This window comes from Magnolia sinica, chromosome 5 (assembly GCF_029962835.1).
Source record: "Magnolia sinica isolate HGM2019 chromosome 5, MsV1, whole genome shotgun sequence".
In the NCBI taxonomy this organism is placed as follows: domain Eukaryota; kingdom Viridiplantae; phylum Streptophyta; class Magnoliopsida; order Magnoliales; family Magnoliaceae; genus Magnolia; species Magnolia sinica.
Window position 1 is genome coordinate 13,013,889 of NC_080577.1, and position 24,247 is coordinate 13,038,135.

A 24,247-nucleotide genomic window follows, 5' to 3' on the forward strand; every position below is an offset into this window, starting at 1 on the left:
TTCTTTCTTGGAATATTTTTTTCCCTTTCAAAGCACATGTATTGTATAGGATACATGGAAAAAAAAAAGGATAATTATTCTGATTCCATTTTGGTAATTGGATGATTTATAGGTCTAGAAGAATGTCAATTGCAGCTTGATTGGCCTACAAGGTACAAGATTTGTGTTGGAATAGCAAGAGGTCTTGCTTTTCTCCACGAAGAATCGAGACTGAAAGTTGTTCATAGAGATGTCAAAGCCACTAATGTGCTGCTCGATAAGGATCTGAACCCTAAGATATCTGACTTTGGTTTGGCAAAGCTTAATGAAGGAGAGAAAAGCCATATTAGCACTCAAATAGCTGGAACTATGTGAGTTGCCATGCTTTACTTTCCTCCCATTTTCACCATATTTTCATACTATCAGTAATAAAACTCATCCTCCAATCCAAACAAGCAAATTCAGTAGATTTCTTATTTTTTCTTTCCAATCAAGTGACGTTGGCGAAACCTAGTAGCTCATGCATCATCATCATCATGATCTAAGCCTTTCCCAAACTACATGACTTCTGTTCCACTGGGATTCTTGATGAAAGTTATGGATGGCATGAGTTTGATACTGGCCGCCAACCTGATATAACCCTCCTTTATCTGGGCTTGGGACCAGCAATGAGAGCACAAAACTCCCACATGCGCCATGTAATAGACTATTACATAGGTTAATTACAATCATCTGCTATTTAATAGTCTATTACATAGGTTTATTTCAATCAATGAGATCCAATCTGAACTGGCGAATTGAGTGAGATCCATAAATTTTGACAGTACATAAATGTTGAGTTAACAGATCGAGGGAAATGAGGTGTCTGGTTTCTTTTTTACTCTTGACATTTTAGCCATCTCCAACACCAAATTGGGCCCATGCTGGTACCAACCTGAATATACCTAGATTTTTGTGATGACAATATAGTCAAACATGCGACCTGAGTATTACAAGTATCAAATAGAGATAAATGTCAAGTTGAACTGGCTTAGGGACTGACATAAAAAAATCAATTTATTTTGTGCCTGACTTATCACATTTTAGCCTTCTCCAACAGCCAAAATGTTGGCACTCATTAAACCACAAGAGACTACATTGTGGAATCCATAACTTGTACTCTGACCATACTAACATGAATACATCAACACATAAACCAGGGGTTTTGGCAACTCTTTATGTACAAAAGCTAGACGACTTGCATTAATCAAAAAAGAAAAAATAAAAAGGACTTAAAGTGAGTTTTGTTGAGCTTTTACATGACTCAATGACGCTCCCAAGTAAGAAGGAACTTGCAAAGTCATGCTGTTTTAACGTTTTGCTGAAACCCAGCTCAGTTGAGTCGAGGTCATTGACTTTGTGGTATGGCAAGTTTTACTAGTTTAAAATATTCTCACAAGTCACAACTGATATAAGGTAGTTCAGACTTTTCATCTTAACTTCTAAATCATCCTGTCATAGGAACACTCAAAGGAGACTAAAGGAAGAGAAATCTCCACAAGATGGAACTTGCAAAGTCATGCTTTTTTAACCTTTTGCTGAAACCCAGCTCAGTTGAGTCGAGGTCATTGACTTTGTGGTATGGCAAGTTTTACTAGTCTAAAATATTCTCGCAAGTCACAACTGATATAAGGTAGTTCAGACTTTTCATCTCAACTTCTAAATCATCCTGTCATAGGAACAGTAGGAACACTCAAAGGAGACTAAAGGAAGACAAATCTCCGCAAGATAGAATATTTTAATCCATGTACTGATAGTCCTAGAATATTCAAGATAGCACTAGTCTTAGTTAAGTAAAGCTTTTGAAGCTTGCATGGTAGACACAGGTAGTGCATCTTTCCTTTGGAATATTCCTCTTTTTTCTTTTTTCTTTGTGTGTGTCTCTACGGGATGCAAGCAAGCCATTCTGTGACTTGATTCCATGCAAATATCAGTTGATGGGCTGCAAGCATGCCATTTTGTTAATAATTCTTGGTGGTGGATTCCACTCAACTCGTAGGAAAATGCATGGCATTTGAGACAAGATTGGGCATTTGCTATGTTCAGATAGTAAGATGAATGATCTTGCTTCTCTTTAGTGAGTTCAATGAAAGCTTTGGGAGCTCATTAAAGGGTCAGAATACTTTTATATCTAAATGCTCCGGTGCGCTTGGAGCACTGAGTTATAATGCTCCTAATTGCATTGGTTCCTTTTGGCAGTCCAATAGATTGATCTGAACTCTTCATTAAGTTCAGAACACATGTCATGAGCTACCATGCTAAAATCACACTGATCGGATGATCTAATCCATCCTTAATTTGGCTTTATTTTCTGTAGCCATCCTTTTTCCCAAGCCATGGATAGGATGGTTATGATTGCCTAATAGAGGTGACTCTTTACAATCATAAGCAATCCATTATGGTCCCTAACAAATGAATGAATCAAATTGTTGATTGGATGTATTTTTGTGTAAATGATATTGACCGTCATTTTTAAGGCCATTCATCAAATGGTTAATATTTGTTAGATCAGTGTGATGTTTTAATGGTAACCCATCAAATATGCACTGGACCTAATGGACAGTCTAGATCAACTAATCCAATACAACTAGGAGCACTATACAGTGCTCTGAGAGGCAAGAACACTGTTGCATTCTCAAATCCAAAATACTTGGTCAAATCCTTTCCATTTACAGCTCGATAATGTTCCCTTTATTCTCTGAGAATTCATCATGCTTTGTACTGTTGGGTTCTTTGTGGAATTATGAAATTTATTCTTGAGCATCCTGATCAACTGCATGAAAATAGGGTTCCTAGATCATCATGTAATAGAATTGATTCCTGAACAGAATGAATATGAGCATCTTAACAACAGTGTGGAAGTGTCCATCTGAAAATAAGTTGAGCAACACTCATGTTTAGCAAGAGTATGTTTATCATCAGATTACTGTTGCCTCAGTGCAATCCCATGTAAGTTTTTATTTGCAATAATCTTGATTTTGCAGCGGATACATGGCGCCTGAGTACGCAGTACATGGTTACCTGACAGACAAAGCAGATGTTTACAGCTTCGGCATTGTTGCTTTGGAAATAGTCCGTGGGAAGCGAATCACAAGTTTCGTGCCAGAGGGGGATTGCATTCATCTGGTGGATTGGGTAATTTAGATCTCCACCTACAAGCACATTTGGAAGTTCCCATTTCCCAAGTCTGGGATTATATAGTCTAAACTCGAAAATCAGGAAAGTGGAGGCCTGCCCAATATGGATTCCACTTTTTTGTGCAGACCAAAATGCAAATTGCACATTGTTGACTAGGAAGTCTTGCCAGGCGTGATTTGGCAGGATACCCATTAGTAACTTCTGTTCTCATGGTTATTGTCATTTACATTTTTACAATTTAGAGGGATCAAGGAAGATCTCAGACATGTGAATGATCAACCTTAATATCATGTTATGTTGGTGCTGCAGGTATACATTCTGCAAGAGAGAGGAACTCTATTGGAGCTTGTAGATCCTAGCTTGGGTTTGGAATTTAATGAAAAAGAGGTGATTTCGATGTTAAATGTCGCACTCTTGTGCACTAATGCATCTCCTACACTTAGGCCTACCATGTCTGCTGTAATAAGCATGCTCGAAGGTCACACTGCCATTCAAGTTCCAACCCAGAATCCAAGTTCGTCCATTGATGATTCGAAGTTCATAACTATTGGTAAACGTTATCATCAGAGCCCAAACCAGAGCTCAAGTTCAAGCCCGAGCCAGACGTTAATTACACCGATGGATCAAGCAGGGACTGGCTCATCTGCATCTGCCCATGATCTCTATCAAATAAATGTGGATTCCCAATATTGGGATGAAAGAGAGTAGAGGAAATTATCTCGAGTCCCAATTCATTTTTCTTTGTTATGAATTAGACTAGAAATTACATGCCAACGGATGTAGTTCTAGAACGTCGGCAGGTTGTTTGAATTCAATTCAGCTTTTATGCATCGAATGAAGCCATTTTTTTGAAAAAAAAAAAAACTCGGGTGTGCTGATATGCTCTATAGATGATTTTGACTACTGTTCTTTAAGAAATTTCTGCATGGATGTCTTTTAGATGTTGCCTGAACAGAATTTCATGATCAGTGATTTAAATTGAATATCTACTATCCTAAAAACTAATTGTAGGGTGACAATTTCAGTTTGATCCTCACAATTAATGGAGAAAGGAAGAGAGAAATTACAGAGAAAATCAGCAACTAAAGTTTTGGAGAGAAAGTCAGCCCTAGAGGTTTGTTATGGGTAAAGTATAAGCCATTGGTTGGCTTGTACAAATGAAATCCGACCCATCTTTCATACTGGAACCACATTTTTAAGTTCCTAAAGTACCATTAACTTTAATTAACAGGTCTTCTCATGTCTTTTTAATATCCAAGCCCTAAAACTAATTGCAAGGGTAAAAATGTCCAATTGCTACTCACACTTTATATGGTATAGGTATCTCTATTATAGTGCCATCTGCTTTAAACATTTTAACCATTGCGGTTAATCAATCATTGCAATAATGGTCAAGAGAGGATAAATGTCATTAAAAAATGTAGCTGTTTTTATCCACTTCCCCTAATGCATACAGACTGTACACATTTTCTCTTATCCGCATCTAACCTCACGAAGCATCTCATTAGGGAGATCATGCAACAAATCCTCCATGGGGCCTAACATGATAACAATGTGACTTTCACTCTATACATTGCTACATCATCTCATGTAAAGACATTGTGGAACAATGTCAGCCCAGCCGACATTATGCAGTAGAAAGAAAAAAAAATAAAAATTGGAGTTATGACCAGTAAAAAAATTTGAAATCTACAGCAGGCTAGATGTTATTGAACCATGGTAACCCGAGGTCATGATCACTGATTTAAATTGAATGAATTCCACATGACTTGTGCGTGGCCTTTCCTTGCCCATACAAATGTAAGGTCTCCACTTTACGAGATTTGGAACCACGAGGGGCTTTAGCTCTAGATTATTGCTTAAAAGAAACAAAAAGTAGGATAAGAATACAAGCAGGTAGGCATATGAGAGGAAATGTAAAATGCAGCAAAGTAATATAAAAGAAAAAGCAATAATCAAACCGTGGGCTCGTGGGCTTAAAGATGTGAGTGGAGAAAAAAAGAAAAAACTTTGACACTCTTCTCAAGACAAGAGGACATTATTAAATCTTGATGCAGGACGGATGGCTTAGTCTAGAATGATGTAATGAGATCATCAACGAATTAATTAGAATAATTTAAAGCACGAAATAAAGTCAACCTAACACAAGGTTTTTTTTTAAAAAAAATAATCAGCAATGTAACATGTTCGAATTCAAGCCATACGACAGTCCTGCAATATAAATCTAGTAAAATACCAAATAATCAGGATCTATGGAAGGTAAGACTTCCATCTAAACATGGGGGTTGTTCTCAATTCAAAGGGGTTCACTTGGTTTGTGAGGATTTGGACAGGTTAGGGTTAGGACTTTAGGGTTTAGGAATCAAATTTTGGAAATTAGGGTTTGGAGGTAGGATTATGGGGAATTAGGGTTTTGCAAAATTAGGTTTGTGAGAATTAGGATTTTGAAAATTAGGGTTTAAGACTTAGGCTTTCAGAGTTAGGGTTTTAGGAAACAAGGATTAGAATTTGGGAATTTTGGGGATAAAGGTTTGAATTGGGGAAAACAAAGGATGAAAGGGAGGGGGAGGTTGATCATACGGTCAACCGTACATGTCTGTCTATATGGTTGTACGAATAGGTGGGTACAACCAGGTATGGTCGTACATGTGTACAATTATGGGTGGTTGGATGGAAGTTTGGAACGGGTTAGGTTACATGTCTATGGATTGGAAGAAGGAAGAACAATGATAGAGATGGAGATAGTTTGTTGTTAGAGAAAGAAGTAAAGAGATCTAGAAAGAAAGAGAGAGAAATACATTTTTTATTTTACCAGAATGAGAAAGAATGATAACTTGGATTCACTCCGTGGCATTACACCAATTCGCTCCAATCATAGGAGATTTGCTTCATCTCAAAATAAAGAGAAAGAATAACTTTTTTCATATATACATTGATGAGCTAGGGTGTGGACGTCCAAGCCTTTATAAGTTTCAGAAAAGACTTTTTTACAAAATGACACTCTCAAATAAAAAGTTTCAAATAAAGACGCTTAATAAAATAAAATTTGTTCATAACTCCCTAAACTCATAAAAATATAAGCTAAACAAAAAATAACATGTATATAAACAACTAAATAAACTAAACTATTTCGTGACCCACAATCTAAATGTCCAATGACGATGATCTAACGGTCAGAATCGTCCAACTAAGTAGCTCACATGCATCTTCCCAGTGTGGGGCTTTCAAAGATGCGTAATCATGCATGTGGGGTTTTCAACTAGATAACACTTGAATTGGGCTCCACAGAGCCACATGTATGCATAACCTAGCCATAAAGAAACAGAAGCTCTCCTCATCCTCTGGTATAATGTGACCGGTGCTCGGGTATCCTCATTAACTCCCATGGGCTAAGAAGAGTTCACCTATAACGAAATAAAGCTACGATGATACTTGAAGAGATCCAGGTCTAACCTCTGAAGTTCTGCCTTTGTGATCCACGTACAATCTAACTCTGGCATGTTTTAACGAGATATTTAAGAAAACCTTTATGTCTTGTGAGAATCACTTGTTCATCCAAAATATCTTCAATCCCTTCTCTTTTGTTGGTATGGATGATAGAGAAGACAAAGGCTGGGAAGAAGGGTCTGGTAAAAGTCATGGTTCATGGGACATGTCAAGAAAGCTATTTGGGTCAATGTGAGGGTCAGAACAAGAGCTAAAGGGTGAAATTATTGGGCCCTTAAAGGACACAAGATCTTTCACATTGAACGTAGAGGTAATACTCATATTAGGTAGAAGTTCTACAACATACGCATTAGAGCCCAATTTTCTTGATATCTTATGAGGACCGGCACTGCGGGCTTGTAATTTCCTAACGGACCCTTGCAAAAATCATTTTGACCTTATACAAACCATTTCATAATCACCTACCTGAAATTCTTTTAACCTACATTGAGAGTTAACAAATATCTTGTACTTTTTATTACTCACATTAATCCATTTTTAATCTCATTATGCAAATCATGGATATGGTATGTGAATGCATCTCAAATTTTGAAGGTTTATGGATATGACTGTTCATGCGCATGCACCAAGTGCCTGCTATTTCCTTCCATCATGTGTGGTGTCCATCCTTAGGCGAATCCCATGCCACTTGAAGGTGTAAACCATTAAATTTTAGACATTGAGTGTCTATCTGGTTTAATTTAAAACATATCAACAATTAAAACTCAAATTTTAACAATTGAAAAACCTTAATTAAACAATCAGAAAATACAGATCATTAGTCAGCCTTTAAAACATCTTATGTATGGTTCAAACCTTAAGATCCGCTCACTAATATAAGTTTATGGGTAAACCTAGTAGATTTTATGTTGGATCAAGCTGTCCTTAATGGACTTGATGAAGATAGCAAGTATCACCAACTTTTAATAATCATGCAATGACCTATAAAGTGAATCCAAGCACCTACTATCAAGCCATCTCAGCCCATATATCCTAAGGTATAAGGATATGAATAGAGCTAATGTAAATATAAAGTATCATTCTATCTTGGACATTATAGATCTCCCAGTTTAGAAACTTGCAATCATAATCTTGCTAATTTGGGTGACCAAAGATCCAACTATGTGGATTGTACATGGCTCTCTCTCTCTTACACACACGTGTAGGGAAGGGCAAATGCATCCCAACACAATGCCGGGCCCAATGGTAAAGATTGTTCATCATGACACCAAGTCAGTCCCCTCACAAGATGGTCATCAATAAAGAACAAAGGTAAGTCTTGATACTTTTATGGCCATAGCTTAGGCATTGCATTAAGATTCACTAGACTACATTTCTCCCTTGGCACTTAGCCAGTACATCCAATCTCTAAAATGCCTAAGAATTGAAAAGCTATACCTCAGCATAACCCCAACAAAAAGGTGTATGATAAGAAGGTAAAGATCGGATAAATTAGAAAAAAAAAAAAAAAAAAAACTGATATCATAAGGTTTCGTGTCTCTTCTTCTGACTTTTAACTCATTGTCGACACTCTGGAAGTCGGCCGTTGATTACAGGGGGACACGTCGAGGTTTCAATGTTAACGACTGAAAGCGGAAATTAGATTTCTGCTTTTGTTATTTTTGGTTAGTAGCCTAAAATTTAGTTTTGGTTTGCTTGGATTAGGTCTTGGGTGGGTTTGGATCAAATCCGATTGACTTGGACAAGGTCTTATGGACATGAACTGAATTTTATTGAGTTGGACGGCTTGAATTGGGTGGATGGTTTGGAGTTGTCGTGGGAAGTGACTATCACGATCTGGTCCGATCAGTCAATATACTATCAATGTGGTGTCTTTAATAAAAAAAAATTTAAAAAAAGAAAAAGAAAAAAAGAAAAGGCCTGTTTGGATGAGTAATTACAGGCGTAAGTAGTTGAAATTGCAATATTACTGTTCTAGTAACCGTGTTTGTGAAAGAGTTGGGAAATTTGCATTTTCATCTGGGTCACACAGCGCCAGCAATGAAGGTTACAAAATCAAGGGAAATCCAAGAATACAATGAGATTGAATAAGTGGTTTCAAGTGAAAGCATTAGATTGTCGACAAACACAGGTTCATTTTTTGTAATGGTCACATTTTGTCATTTTACCTGCTTTTGTCCAAACATCGGTTTGTACTTTCCATACACAATTTCCATGTTTTTTTCCAAACAGGTTCATTTTTTGCCAACTGTTGCGGATGTCATGGACGATTTGCTGGTAAATTGCATTAATTACGAATTTAAATGCAAATACAGCTTTCCTTGTGTGTCCAAATAGGGTCTAAGGAACTCGAATGAGCCGCAACCAGAGTCTATGCAACCCCATCTTTTTCTCTGCCTCTCTTCTTTTTTTCGGTCCAGTGCAAATTTCATTAGTTGTTTGAAAATGAGGAAAATGGTTAAATTAATCCATGTATTTTATCATCAAGAGCTACTAATAAATAGTGTAGGAGTTTTGGAATATCAAAATTCACTACATCTGTGAGTCCCATGTTAATGCATAGATTTATGGTATCCATCCATATATGCCCTTTATGCAGGGCATTCATGTTCCATATGTGTACATGTGAGTAGTAAAATGTGGTCCAATTATTACAATTTCATGGCCCACCAAACGCAGACTCACTTAATATAATGTATTTCCTAAGAAAGGAATTTGATCATGTTAATGCAAAAATATATTCCACCCTCTTAAGGCCTTCGAGTACCTGCATAGGAATAAGACAAATGAAACCCTAACTAGAGCAGGGGACCCTCCGATGCCAAAGTCAGGCTAGGAATCTGGGTCTTATAGTATTGAGGGATTTTGGGTGAGAGATTCTGCATACCTTTTACCATTAAAGATGCTCTTATTTATAATTAAGAAGAGGTAGTCGCGTAGAGGAGATCTCCCTATTTAGTAAGGACGTATTGTAGAGGGATTCGGATCCTGAACGCGTGGAGAAATCTCCCGAGATCCTTGACGAAAATCTTAGGATCCCGTGCGTATTACGGATATCTTCCAAAGATCTTGGGCGGATCTTTCTTAGATGAGATCTTATTATTTGAAATCACTGGATATGTGCAGTAGGAGGCTGAGGTGGTTTTGGCTAACCTGACTGCCGACCTTTCATAGGGGTAGTCTGCTGACCTTTTCTGGGAGTAGTTTGCCAACCTAATCTGGATGTAGTCTGCCAACCTATCTTAGGTGTAGTCTATCGACCTTTCTTGGAGGTAGTCTGCGGACCTGACTTGGGTGTGATCTGTCGACCTTTCGTAAGGGTAGTCTACCAACCTGACTTAGAGGTAGTAGGTGGCCGACCTCTCTTCCTTGGCCATTGTGGAGTTTATTGGTCATGACCAATGCTGGCTGACCTCGTGTTTTGCAAAAATGTTCGAGCTGACCTCTTCTCTTTAGCCAGTCCATGTTTACCCATAACAAATCTCAAATGTGGGATTGGATGAGGAAAATACCGTGATATTTCCAAACATGCAATTATTATACAATAATGGTGTTAATTCCATCTAATGCAATTACATACCATTTAATCCAGTTAATCAATATTGCACAATGATTGTAAGTCTGGAAATACCATTGTATTTTGATGGTTCAATCTCATATTTAGAATCAAATTCTTCCTTTTAAAAAAATATTATATTTAATGAATGTGCTTCGTGGACTATAGAATTGTAATCAAGTGATTAGATTTATAACTGATGGGGGTCAACTATACACATGTACAACTCAAATGTGATGGGTAAAGGGCGCATGTGAACAAAGTATGAATAAAACACATGTATTAATACAGGGCATGGATAATCCACGAGAAATCTGTAGTATATAGGGTTGAGATTGATGATACGATGATGTTAATCCAATCCTTTGTGTCGTTTCCAAACAACAAATAAAATTTGCATGGGACCAAATAAAATTCCATATCACCTAATCCATCGTTCCAAACTGGCTTTAAAATCTCTCCCTTTTATATTTATTTTCCCTCCTTGCTTCACGTAAACATGGGAAGTAACTCGCACTGCCCTGATATACAATAGAGATAGTAAAGTTAGGGCCTGTTTGTTAACGTTGAATTTTTGCACTTAACATAGAATTGGGAAAATATTCCGTGTTTAGTGGTGTTTGTTAATGTGTGGTTAACATGGAAGAAGGAAAGCGCTAAGTGGTTTCTGACTTAATGGTGAATGCGGAATGCGCTCAGTGAAGTTTTCATTAAACAAAAATTTTTACTTTCAAAATTACCCCTTTCCAAGTTGCCATGACAATTTTTTCTCTTTAAATTGTTTGCGCAATACAAAATCAACTTTTAACCTTTCAAATTTCATTATACCCCACCATGATATATGTGTTTCATCCATTCCATTCATCCATTTTAAAAAATCATTTTAGGGCTTGATACCAAAAATGAGAGGAATATAAATCTCATGTGGGCCATACCAAGGGAAAACAATAGTGATTGGATATCCACCATTAAAATTCTCCTAAGGCCCAATGTACTGTTTATTTGACATCCAATTTGTTGATTAGGTCATATAGACGTAGATGAATGGAAAAAAAAAAAAAAAACAAAGATCAACTTGATCCAAAACTTTTATGGCCCCCAAAAAGTTTTTAATGGTCGACATTCATTCAACAATGTTTTCTTGTAATGTGGTCCACTTGAGCTTAGGATATACCTCATTTTTGGTCTCATACCATAAAATGATTTAGAAACATAAATGGACGGCATGGATAAAACACATACATCATGGTGGGGCCCACATAGCACCGACCATCAGCCATTGGCTGGTGGCAAGGGAGAAGCCAATCTGTTTCCGCGGACGTGGATTGGATACTGACAGGTTGAGTAGCGAGACTCACTTACTAAAGTTAAGTCACCAAGTTATGTGGGCCCCATCATGATGTATTTTTTGTATTCACGTTGTCCATCCATTTGGAAATATAATTTTAGATAAAGATCCAAACAATGAGTCAAATCCAAAGCTCCAGTGGATGTCACCACAGTAAACAGTGAGGAGAGTGACGCCCACCATTAAAAACTTATATAGGTCACAAAAGTTTTTGATCAAGCTGATATTTGTTTTTTCCCTTCTTTCATGTCTGTGTTAACTTGTGAACAGGTTGGATTTCAAATAAAAATCATGGTGATCCTTAGGAAGGTTTCAACGGTAAGCATCAATCTCGCCACTATTTTTTGTGGTGGGGTCAACTACATATTTAGATCTGCCTCATTCTTTAACTCATGCTCTAAAATTAAATCTCTAAATAGATAGACGGTGTAGATAAAGCACATACATCATAGTGGGCCCACATACATCATAGTGGGCCATGGAACTTGATGACGTCACTTCGGTAGCGAATCTCGCTATTCAATCTTTTTTTTTTTTTTTAACACATGCACATACACCAGTTCACCATCTCGCTATTCAACCTGTCAGTAGCTAATCCGCGTCCAAGTAGGATGCGGATGGGTTGGAGTACCTCACACCAGATATATAGCTGTTGTATCGACGTCGGCAAGTTCTATGAGTCCCATCATAAGGTATATATTGTATCCAAACCATCCATCCATTTGGCGAGCTCGTATTAAAGCTTAAGACAAAAAATAAGTTGTAAAAAGCAACAGGGGATTGAACGTCTACCATTGAAACCCTTTTTGGGGTCACAAAAGTTTTGAATCAATGTGATTTTTATTTTTTTCCCTCTTCATACTAGTATTTGTGACCTTATGAACATATTGGATGGAAAATAAACTTAAATAGGCCACCGGAAGTTTTGGATCAATATGTTTTCACTTCATCCAATTGGAAATAACCTTATAATAGTTTGGATAGCATATAAATATAAGGTGGGCCTTATTTGAAGGTTTTGTTGCCACTGGTGTTCAATCTTATACAACGTATAGTGACAATCTTCTCACTAAGAGGAATTGAGGGCCTTATGATGATATTTAAGTTTTTTTATTAAGTATTTTAGTTTATTTGAATTAAATATAATAATTTTATTTTCATTTAATAAACAATAATTTCTTTATAATGTAAAACATTTCCAATCACGTTTTATTAAATTCAGGTTTCAAATTCACGCTTTAGATTTTAAATTCAGGCTTCAGATTTCAGATTCGATCTTTAGTCTTCAGATTGAACAAACGGGGCCTAAGTCTATGTGCTTAATACGATTTTCATTAAATGATCTAATACTGTTGGAGATGATAAGGTGTAAAATGGTTGAGCCCTCTCCCTCTCTCCACGGCGTGGCAGGGTGATTTAGCTCTCACGACATGACTTGTCCTTTATAGCTTGAGTGATCCTAGCCGTCTGATTAGTGGATGTGAAAGCGACGTATTCCTGCGGATTGACTAACCAAAAAGTAGCTCTGGGCTGTTAGATTCTAGCCGTCGAATCTTTGGCGGTGGTATGTTGCACACGTGGATACTGTTTCCAATAGTGTGATCCACCTGAATCATGGATGGGGATGGTTTCTTACACATGTGCTTAAAATTGAGTCACATGACCGGTGGTCGGATTGGATTACAAAAACACATCACGGTGGGCCCACATAACTTTTACGACAGGTTATCGACTATATACACGTGTGTGGGAAATGGTACTATGAGGTCGACCTCATGGGAACTTCCCATGGGGTCGATCTGTGTGGGCCCCACCGTGATGTGTGTCAAAAATCAACACCGTACATTTGATGGGTCCCTTTTAGGTTATGAGATATCCCAAAAATCAACAGTATACGGAAATCAGGTGAGCCATACCAGCTAAAACCATGTGGAGACATGCCTAAAACATATCAAAGCACTTGGTGAGGCCCATCTGAGTTTTGGATATGGATGAAACTTGGTCTAACCCCTCATCCAAGTGGGACACACACAGTGGATGGTCTGGATTTATGAACCACTTCTCAGTAGGCACAATAAATGACTATAAATGTTTTAATGAGAGGGTAACCCCTCTCAACCATTGTATGTGGTGTGGCTCACTAAAGTCATGAATTGACTTGATTTTTATGTCCATTGCCCAACATGGAATGGTGCATCTGACTAATGGGGTAGATGTTCGACACACATCGTGGTGAGCCCACATAGCTCGACCTATATATATATATATATATATATATATATATACACACGCGGAAACGCTCACCTGCGAACCAGTTCGTACGTACTACATACGAACTTTTTTGAGAACCTATCATACGTGATGTGGATCCAAAATCTGAACTGTTCATGTGAAGCAGCACCTTGCGAAACCTCCCGGGACCAAGTTTTACTTTGATCTAAGACTTTGATGGGCCATGAAAAATGAAAACAGTTTCCTCCCTTGATTTGCATTTCTCTTTGCTATGGCCCACCAGAATTTTAGATCAAGGTAAAAATTTGTCACAAGGGGTTTCATGGGATTCCGCATCACATGGATCGTTCAGATTAGACACCCATGACACGTGTGCAAAGGTGTGCACGTGCATAGGTGCGCAGGGGAGCATGACTCTATATATATATATATATATATATATATATATATATATATATATATATATATATATATATATATGATGATTTGATCAGTGGCCTTCAAGATGGACCGTACACAAAAATTGATCCATTAAAAATTTTGCTACATCTTTTTGTCAATTACCATCATGGATTGCTTACGATTTCCGAGTATCACTTTCTTTAAGTAATCATAACCATCCCATCTATGGCTTGAAAAATGGAGCGCTACAAAAAAAATAAAGCCAAATGCCAAATCAGTGATGAGTCAACCATGAGACCAGTGCAACTTTTACAAGGTAGCCCATCAAATGTTTCAAATTAATCGATTAAATTGTCCAAATAATGCAACTAAAAGCACTTGTAATGCTACGAGAGAACTATAGCATTCCTCTTTAAATATTAAATTAGTTATTAACTTATGACAAATATTTTAAATATTTCACTGTGGACCAGATTCTAATAATATCCTACGAAAAACTTCAAAATTTGAAAATCTTGAGAAGTTTAAAGAGAAATTGCCCGCAACAGAATTTGTCAGCAGCCTTAAAATGAGAGAACACCTGCAAACCAGTTGCATGTTAACTTAGAATGCAACCCCATTTTCCCCACGGAATGTCGTGGAGTACAGACCAGCCATGTTAATGGTCAGCCCTTCAAGATCACACGTTACGAAAATGAAAATCAGGCCAATCTACTTATTACGTGAGCCACACTTGTACGCTAAGTCAAACCATTGGGCATCCTTTGATGGTGTGGCCCATTTGTTGAGTGGACCAGCCTGATTTTTGTGCAAGATCATATTGATGGTGGGGATCAAGTTTACATTGATTGGATGATCCACGCAAGCAACACTAGCAGGAATTACAAGGCTGCATACTAGCTAAGCTAGGTTAGGCGGCCAGTTCTCCAAAATGACCAAAAATGGAGGAAATCAGTATTCTAATATCTCTACCATAGTTATAGAAATTGGTGTCTCATTGAAAACTCGCCTTGGTCAACTTACCTTATGCGATTTGTAGCTGTCACTATGGGGCATTTGGATTGTAAGTTACTTTAGATAAGCTACTTAGGGCCTGTTTGTTAACTCAAATCTAAAGTTTAGATGATCATGTGCATGTCTAGTAGACAATATGGAGGTACAAAAATTATGTGCCCGAAGAGTAGGGTCGGCTCAATGGCCCGGTCTGAAACAGTTCAAAATCCGGGCTGAGACCTACCCCAGCCCGGCCCATTGACAGCCCTACCAAAGAGGCATTGGATCTCTTATGGGGTGTGTGGGTGCGCGTGCATGTGTATTCCACAAACAGTGAAAGAGGTTACCATTTTGTTTGCCCAATTTTATAGATATTCAAACTCACTGATTTTTTGTAATTGGGCAGAACTCAAGAGGCTTAGAATTACAGCCTGGGCACATTAGCTTAAAACAGATTAAAGCTGCAACCAATAACTTTGATCCTGCAAATAAGATAGGTGAAGGCGGGTTTGGTCCAGTCTACAAGGTAAATTTATGGATTTTGAAATTAAGACTTGGATTCTTTTTCTCGAGATGATGTCTCACCCTCAAGCTACTGTATTTTTTGTGTATATCAAATTTCATATCCTTATATGTCTATCGAATTGTACTGGCAAAATTCACCTTCCATAATCTTAGGGTACACTGTCTGATGGTTCCAAGGTTGCTGTTAAGCAGCTCTCTTCTAGGTCCAAGCAAGGGAACCGTGAGTTCCTAAACGAGATAGGCATGATATCTGCTCTACAACACCCAAATCTTGTGAAACTTTTTGGATGTTGTGTAGAAGGAAACCAGCTGCTTGTGATATACGAATACATGGAAAACAATTCCCTTGCACGTGCACTGTTTGATAAGTGCATTCTTGCCATCCATTATACTACACTTTCGAGGATGAGGACACTGAGCAACCATGTCGTTCTTTGTCTTTGCTTGTTTTGAATGATGATTTATATATCATGGAAAATGACTAGAATAGAAGCATGTGTAGGTCGTGAGGAACATAGGTTGAAGCTGGACTCGCCAACAAGGCATAAGATTTGCTTTGGGATAGCGAGGGGTTTGGCCCATCTACATGAAGAATCAAGGCTGAAGATTGTTCATCGAGATATAAAGGCAACCAATGTTCTGCTTGATAAGGATCTTAATACTAAGATATCTGACTTTGGTTTGGCTAAGCTTGATGAAGAGGAAAACACCCACATCAGCACTAGAATAGCTGGAACCATGTGAGTGATTTCACCTGCTTTCCCAATTCTAATATTTTTTGACATGTTTAATTTCTACTCTTTTGATTCAACTATTCATTTTCTATTTGTTATTACTGGGGTTAATGCAGGGGCATTTTCACACTGGGCTTAAGTGAGGTCGCTTGTGGAATGCAAGGGCACACTCGGGGTGGGTGCGGCCCACAGAGAAGGTCTCGTGTTCGAGACTACTCACCAGGGGTGATTAATGCGCATTTCACACAGGGCTCGAGTAGGGTAGCCCGTGGGATGCGGGGACACACTTGGGGTGGGCCGCCCATGTGATTTGGGGCCCACGAAAGGGTTTCGGCTGAGGTCCTAACCCATGAGATGTGGGGCCTGGGCTATGAGATAAAGAGATTAATTTACCATACTCTAACAGTTCGAGCTTTTAGAGCAAGTGGTTAATTGTCCTGCATCAAATTGGTATCAGAGGAGGAGGTCTCGGGTTTGAGACTCCTCACTGGGGGTGATTAATGCAGGGGCATTTTCACACTGGGCTCGAGTGGGGTCGCTTGTGGGATGCAAGGGCACACTCGGGGTGGGTGCGGCCCACGGAGGACGTCTCATGTTCGAGCTTTTAGAGTAAGTAGTTAATTGTCCTGCATCAAATTAGTATCAGAGTAGGAGGTCTCGGGTTCGAGACTCCTCACCGGGAGTGATTAATGCAGGGGCATTTTCACATTGGGCTCGAGGTCTCATGTTCGAGACTCCTCACCAGGGGTGATTAATGCGCATTTCACACCGAGCTCAAGTAGGGTAGCCCGTGGGATGCAGGGACACACTTGGGGTGGGCAGCCCATGTGATTTGGGGCCCACGAAAAGGGTTCAGCCGAGGTCCTAACCCATGAGATGTGGGGCCTGGGCTATGAGATAAATGAATTAATTCGCCATACTCTAAGAGTTCGAGCTTTTAGAGCAAGTGGTTAATTGTCCTGCATCACCAGGGGTGATTAATGCAGGGGCATTTTCACACTGGGCTCGAGTGGGGTCGTTTGTGGGATGCAAGGGCACACTCGGGGTGGGTGCGGCCCACGAAGGAGGTCTCGTGTTCGAGACTCCTCACCAGATCGTTTAGAGTTTAGACCCTTCCTAACCGATAAATACATCCACCCTTTTCTGCTTTTGGTAATACAATGGTATAAATTGTACCGGTCTTGTTGTTTTAGAAAAGAAAGAGTGTCTATTGGTTGGGGTGGGTGTCATTATCAATTACCTATTTAAAATTTCCAAATTTCATAGGCTTTCCAACAGAACCTACTTAGATACATCCCTTGTTGTGTGCACAAATTTGTCTAGAAATTACATGTATACATTTATAGAATCATGGAAATACTCTAACCTCACTCATCCTCCCTTTCCATGTGCATGCGTTTTCATTTAAAATATCCTTAGGATTTTAATGCAATGGATAGGATTAAAACTGTCAAATGGACGTATATAAGATGAGAAATACTAAATAATGCATAAGAGGTGCTGCTGCATTGTAGGTCCATTACTCTTGACGATGATAAACTTTCTCAATCATGCATGGAATTGTTAGTGGTGTTTGCAGTAATATAGTGTTGGATTTGTTACAGTTAATGGCCTACTTCAGCGATGTAACTCATTTCGTGAAAATTATGTTGTATTTTCAGAGGATATATAGCTCCTGAATATGCAATGAGGGGTTACTTGACTGACAAAGCAGATGTTTACAGCTTCAGAGTCGTTTTGCTGGAGATTGTCAGTGGGACAAGCAACACGAATTGCATGCCAAAGGAAGATTTTGTTCATCTTCTTGACTGGGTAAACTAAGCACCCTTGCAATTCATATCATGACACATGAAGCATGCATCACTTTTACACGAAAGTTTGGGTGAATTCTTTAAAGTTTACGCTATGAACACGTCTTTTGCTTATTTTGGAAATGATGATGCCCTTGACTATGCATGTCATTTGGAAGTTAGAACTGGGAGATCAGACCCAACTTGGTTGAGTCAGACCTAGCTTGGGTTTCACTTGCTTCATGTGGATAAAATGGCTAACCTTGGTTGAGGCCTGTGCTATAGGGGCAACATGAGGATGTAATGTTAGGAACATTGAGGTCATGATTTCTGTTTACATGGAAAAGAAATTGAAACAAAAGCAACAGTTTGAATTGACAAATTACCCAACTTGGTACTCAATAGCTTCTACTTAGTCTCAACTCTGGCGCTTGGAGGATTGGGTCTCCGATGCTGTGTGGTCTCAAGACTCGGATGAATCCCGTGCAAATTGTTTAGGATCGACTGAGACTCATTTAACTCAATCCCAATCAACAGCGTTAGTCAGAATTGAAAATAGAGTCACTAACTCAGCCGAGTCACAACACAACTCAGGACCAAACGAGTTGGTCTGAGTCGCCGACTCTTAAAACCATGTATACAGAGTATTTGGACCAGTTACATAACTAAGATAACATGACTATGGGTATACAAATCATATTGCGGATATGTTTTTTCAAACAGAAGAAATAAACTTACCTACCCTCTTTTGGCTTTACATCTCTTTCATAGGAATTGCTATTAACCACTCCCATTGATAGATGCACTCCTTTTTTTTTTGTATTTTGGGTTATACTCTGGCACAAATTTGTACTATTGCATTCACAAATATAGAGAGAGCGCATTCGTATAAAAAAGGACAGATTGTTGTTTTAGCATCCTAACAGTTACGTTTCTCTCCGTATGATTTCAGGCCTATGTGCTACAAGAACAGGGAAGTCTCCTAGATCTTGTAGACCCGAGCCTCGGATTAGACTACTCTGAGGAAGAGGCATTGAGGATGCTGAATTTGGCTCTCTTATGCACCAACCCGTCTCCTAGCTTGAGGCCAGCAATGTCTGCTGTGGTTAGCATGCTTGAAGGGAAAATAGAAGTGCCAGCCGCACTTGTGAAGCGGAGTTCGAGGAGTGAGAATTTGAGGTTTAAGGCCTTTGAGAAGCTTTCTCAAGACAACCAAACACGGAGCACATCAACGGATGGCACATCTCTTTATTCCTTGGGATCTCTTCATAGCATGGAGGGAGGGAGTGGGGTCCATCATTCAACGGTCAAACCTCTCCTCCATCACTTGGATAGTGATGAAAACTGAGTGACGCTAGGATGAGAGGTTGGAGCGAGCACCAATTGTCCTACATTCCGCATCAAGAGAAATGGAGAAATGCTCACATGCTAGTTGTAAACGGGGCCACCCACCGTGCTGTTTGTATGACATCCAACCAGTCCAAAAAGGTCGATTCACCATCAAAATGGGATGCCCCAGGTATCATGTGGGCCACACCATAGAAAACAATGAACAACCACCCAAAACCAACCCATTCATGTGGCACCTATCTAATCCAAAGCTTATGTAAACCATGAATGTTTCAATGGTAGGCATACAATCACCACTGTTTTCTGTTGTGTGGCCCACCTGAGGTTTGAATATGCCTCATTTTTGGGCTAATGCCATAAAATGATTTGGAAAAACATGTGGACAAGATGGATTTCTCACAAACGCCATGGTGGCTCCACCTAGCTTCAGATCCGAGGAAATTGACCACAACCCCTGCTATTTTAGCCTTATATATGTGTGTGTGTGTGTGTGTGTGTGTGTGTGTGTGGTTCTAGTAATCCGCATGGTATACTACGCCAGACGCTTGTATATAACAGCGCTAAATGGTAGGTCGAATACTTTAAATATTTTCAAAGCAGGCCTGTATCAAAAAATAGCCCAAAAGTAGGCAGATATTTGTAATTATCTCTTGTTAACCATTGTTCTTTTGGGACATAAGTTTATAATCTTCAACATTTTCACAGTGGCCACCTCCTACCTGTGTAACTCATCAAATCAACGGCTAAAAAATTTTGTAGATTGGAAAACATCAGTGCATACAAGTACATGGGGCTATTTGGGGAAACTGGTGGTGGGGTTTGTTTGGAATGGTGAAAAGGAAACTTCCTACTAATCTTTATCTTTTAAGAAGATTTTCCAGAAGTCCAAGCCCGACCGATAGGTCCAAGCTGGCGTCCCAGGACCAGGTTAGCTCATTGGGTAGGCCGGTTACCATTGCAACTGTTAATTAGCATACGTGGCATATGGGAAATCCTTCCATCCGTGCAGGACGCTCTTTCTTAGAAGAAGCCTAGAAAATAAAAAGATCTCGATTTTCAGGAATATTTTCGACGAGACTACACAAAACCAAGGAATAATTAGATAAAATAATGCCATAAACCAGACGGCTAGGATCATCCAATCAGGAAGACTTTATTATTGTCTTTTTATCATCCATCAGGCTGGATTAACAAAGCATGGTCCCATTGTTATGGAACGACACGAGTGGATCAGGACTTCATCCATACATCGGAACCCTACAATTCATCGTACTGATTTTTCTCAGTCGATGATGGTAACATTGCCGCGTCCGTGGAAGTGCGGTTTGGATATATTTTTCCACGTTAGAGAAAGACATGCAAAGAAAATTCTAAGCAAGCAGCTTTCGTTGTCTCACCTTTAATTAAATCTATAAATATCTCCTCCTCATCGTTCAATCAACAATCAACAGACAACGACGTAAATACTCAAGATGAGAACGTACAAACGTGTCTATCATGCAACCATTGCTTAATAGGACAGTTATTTATACTCTGGCTGCGCATCATACTTGATACGCAGGCACCTGGAAATGGTACATGTGGCATATATTGACTCAGATCAAATGGTCTAAATTGCAGAAACCACTGTTTTTCAGTTACAGTCCAAAACTCGGATTGGTTGGGGCGAGGCTTTGGTGGAACCGGCCCCGTCCACCCAGGTGGGTGGGACCCCTGACTGTGAGGTCCACCATGATGTATCTGATTACATCCATGCCGTCGATCTGTATTGAAACGTCATTTTAGCGCATGATCCAAAAAAATGAAGCAGATCCAAATCCCAGATGGACCATGGTACAGGAAATAGTAGTAATTGATCATTAAAAACTTAGATCAAGATGATACTTGTGTGGTCTTTTTATCTAGGTCTTTGCAACCTTATCAACAGGTTAGATGGCAAATAAACATTCTGGTTGAATCCATGATGAAGTTTTTAATGGTGGGGATTCAATCACAATTGTTTCCTGTGGTGTGGTCCACCTAAGATTTGGATCAGCTTCATTTTTTGCATGATGCCCTAAAGTGAGCTATCAAAATGGTTAGACGGTGTGGATTTAAGGCACATATATCACTGTGAGCCCCAAAGTTTATCGGTATCAGTTGACGTAACAGTGCCCTTCGATACTGATACGAATACGGGGGCGTAATGGCGATACGGGGGCATAACGGTGTAAATTTTTTTTTTTACTAAAAAAATATGAAAAAATATGGATTAAATCTGAAATATTCTAAGCATTCCAAATATGCATTTGGTTATAAATTAGAACATGTTTATGGTAGTGTAACGGTCCACTCTTTGGTGTGAAGTTGTATCGGACTATCTGATAAATTTATGAACCAGACAACCTGAATTTGACTGCAAAACTCATATATTTAAATTTCTAACTATCTACTATCAATGATAGATATATTAGAATGAATGTAATATGAAAATATCTAACATGTGTAGGCATTTGCAATTATTTTTCATAATTCATAAAAAAAATATAAAATGACAATAACAATCTGTAAAATGAACATTAACATATTCTACTATGATTAACACATCATATTCTACCATTAAAACATCAAAACATTTAATAAAAAATAATTTTTCGAATTAAAAAAAAAAAAAAGGCCGAAAATAGTGTGTAAATAGAAAAAAAATTATAAAAATATATAAAATGATAACAACAATCTGTAAAATGGACATTAATATCTTCTATTATGATTAACACATCATATTCTACCATTAAAACAGCAAAACATTGAATAAAAAGTATAAACACCTATTTTTGAAGAATTTCTGAAAAATGACCTACAGAGCTTCAAATCAAGAAAATTCTTAATATTAGTTGTTTTTATTTGTAATATCAAGTTAAGAGTGGTCGAAAATAACAATAAAACGATTTAAGAAAAATTTAAAAGAAAGAAGTTTCAAAAAAAAATGAAAAAATAGACCTTAAAAGGCAAAAAAAAAAAAAAGCCATTTTTTTAACGTAACGCCCCGTAACAGTTGTTACGGCTACAAAATCAGGGGGGTAACCATTTCGGCCCCGCATCGCATAACGGCGACGGCTGTTACCGATACGTATCGACCGATACACCCATATCGTAACAGATATGAGACACCCTGGGTCCAACCCACCTCAGGTATCCACTGTGCCCTATTGGTTGAACCTTCTTTTAATTATTTTTCCACATTAGAAAGATAAAAAAGATGAAGAAGAAGAAAAACTGCCAAGAAAATTCCAAATTGCGAAGGTCACATCTAAAATCCTCATCATACATTAACATACACGCTAAATAATGACTAGGACATGTCTTGTACTGATGTAGAGCTGTCCCCACACTTTCATGGTGAAGATGGACAAGGTATAAGTGATCAGGACCGTCAAAATATCAAAACAGTATTTTCTCGCAAATTAGAATGAGTTTTTTGACATAACATATATGATTTTGGGTAGGAGACGCTACTTTAGCCAACTAACCCTGCTATGCCGGGTTGCCCATGCTGGATTTGCAAGATTCCTTCAGATCAATGGTAAAAAGTCCATTTTATTTATATATTTTACTATAAATAGTAAGTTTTAATTCTATCATAACTTTTGATCATTCGAGTTTTAAGAGTCATGCCAAACATGAAAAGTGCTTAGAAAAATTAAGAGAATAACATAGTTAGGCCAAATTTGACACTTACTATTTTTGGCCAAAAACTAAAAAGTCTAGTAGGATTCACTACCGTTCAGAAATAATAAGTTTACTATTTACAGTAAGTCACATTTTTAGGGAGTTTAAGTTGGAGTTTGGGTCTGAAACTCCGTCCTAGGTTTGAGTTCACTATTTAAAGGATTGTAATTTTGTTTCTTTTAAAAAAAAAAAAGATTTTATCATCGATTAATTTATTTTGAATTATTAAAGATTATTTCTGTTTTCATGCCTTGAGGGAATCTCTGCGAGGATTCCAGAGAAGCTTAACCTCATTACGTCCTTCCCTACATCATGTACAAACAAGACATGTTTATCTCGCAACCAGTTCTGAATAAGAGTAGTTATCCTGGGGAAGATGGTGATCAAACTCATCAGGTCCTTCCCTAAGTAATGTACTACCAAGACATGTCTGTCTGGAAACCAATTCTGAATAGGGAAGTTATTTATACTCTGGCTGTGTATGATGCTTGCGCAAGCACCTAGAAATGGTACACGTGGGTTATTTTGATTCATATCAAACTGACTAAATTGTGGAAACCACTGTTGTTAAGTTACGGTCCAAAATTCAGATTGGTTGAACATCGGTTTTAAATACTTGTCCACATTGGATCCTTACTCTTGCTATGGTGGTAGACTGTTGGGAGTTTCAACACCCGGTCAAGGGTTCGCGTTTCCACAGGTGGTGAAATCCCACAAGAGTGGGTGGGGGTGTGTGTGCGTGTGTTCGACACTTCTAATAAACCTGTAAATATGACCAGCATCATCATTATCCAACCAACGGGCTGTAGCATACATACTAAAACATGATCAGGCACATTTCCTGTACAAACAGGACATGGCAATGGCACCACCATTTCTTAACAGGAGAGTTATTTATATTCTACTTGTATTTTGATGCTTGATATATAGGCACCTAAAATGGTACACCTGGCATATATTGACTCTGATCAAATGGACTAAAATGCAGAAACCACTGTTGTTAAGG

At 38.5% G+C, this 24,247-nt stretch overlaps 2 protein-coding genes across 2 annotated transcripts in view; both read left to right on the forward strand.

Annotated features, from left to right (window-relative positions):
- Positions 1–24,247, forward strand: part of LOC131246947 (uncharacterized) — a 168,106-nt gene that overhangs the window by 45,432 nt on the left and 98,427 nt on the right. Inside the window, exons 23-31 of the mRNA XM_058247407.1 lie at positions 113–350; positions 3,003–3,153; positions 3,466–3,861; positions 8,836–8,880; positions 15,541–15,660; positions 15,813–16,018; positions 16,145–16,399; positions 18,055–18,205; positions 19,136–19,362. Coding sequence (XP_058103390.1) covers positions 113–350; positions 3,003–3,153; positions 3,466–3,861; positions 8,836–8,880; positions 15,541–15,660; positions 15,813–16,018; positions 16,145–16,399; positions 18,055–18,205; positions 19,136–19,362 — 1,789 coding nt within the window. The remainder of the gene's footprint in view (positions 1–112; positions 351–3,002; positions 3,154–3,465; positions 3,862–8,835; positions 8,881–15,540; positions 15,661–15,812; positions 16,019–16,144; positions 16,400–18,054; positions 18,206–19,135; positions 19,363–24,247) is intronic.
- LOC131245479 (probable LRR receptor-like serine/threonine-protein kinase At1g53440) lies at positions 16,122–19,979 on the forward strand. The gene is made up of 3 exons (XM_058244971.1): positions 16,122–16,399; positions 18,055–18,205; positions 19,136–19,979. Exons 1-3 carry the CDS (start codon positions 16,137–16,139, stop codon positions 19,529–19,531), a joined length of 810 nt encoding a protein of 269 aa, XP_058100954.1. The 5' UTR covers positions 16,122–16,136; the 3' UTR covers positions 19,532–19,979.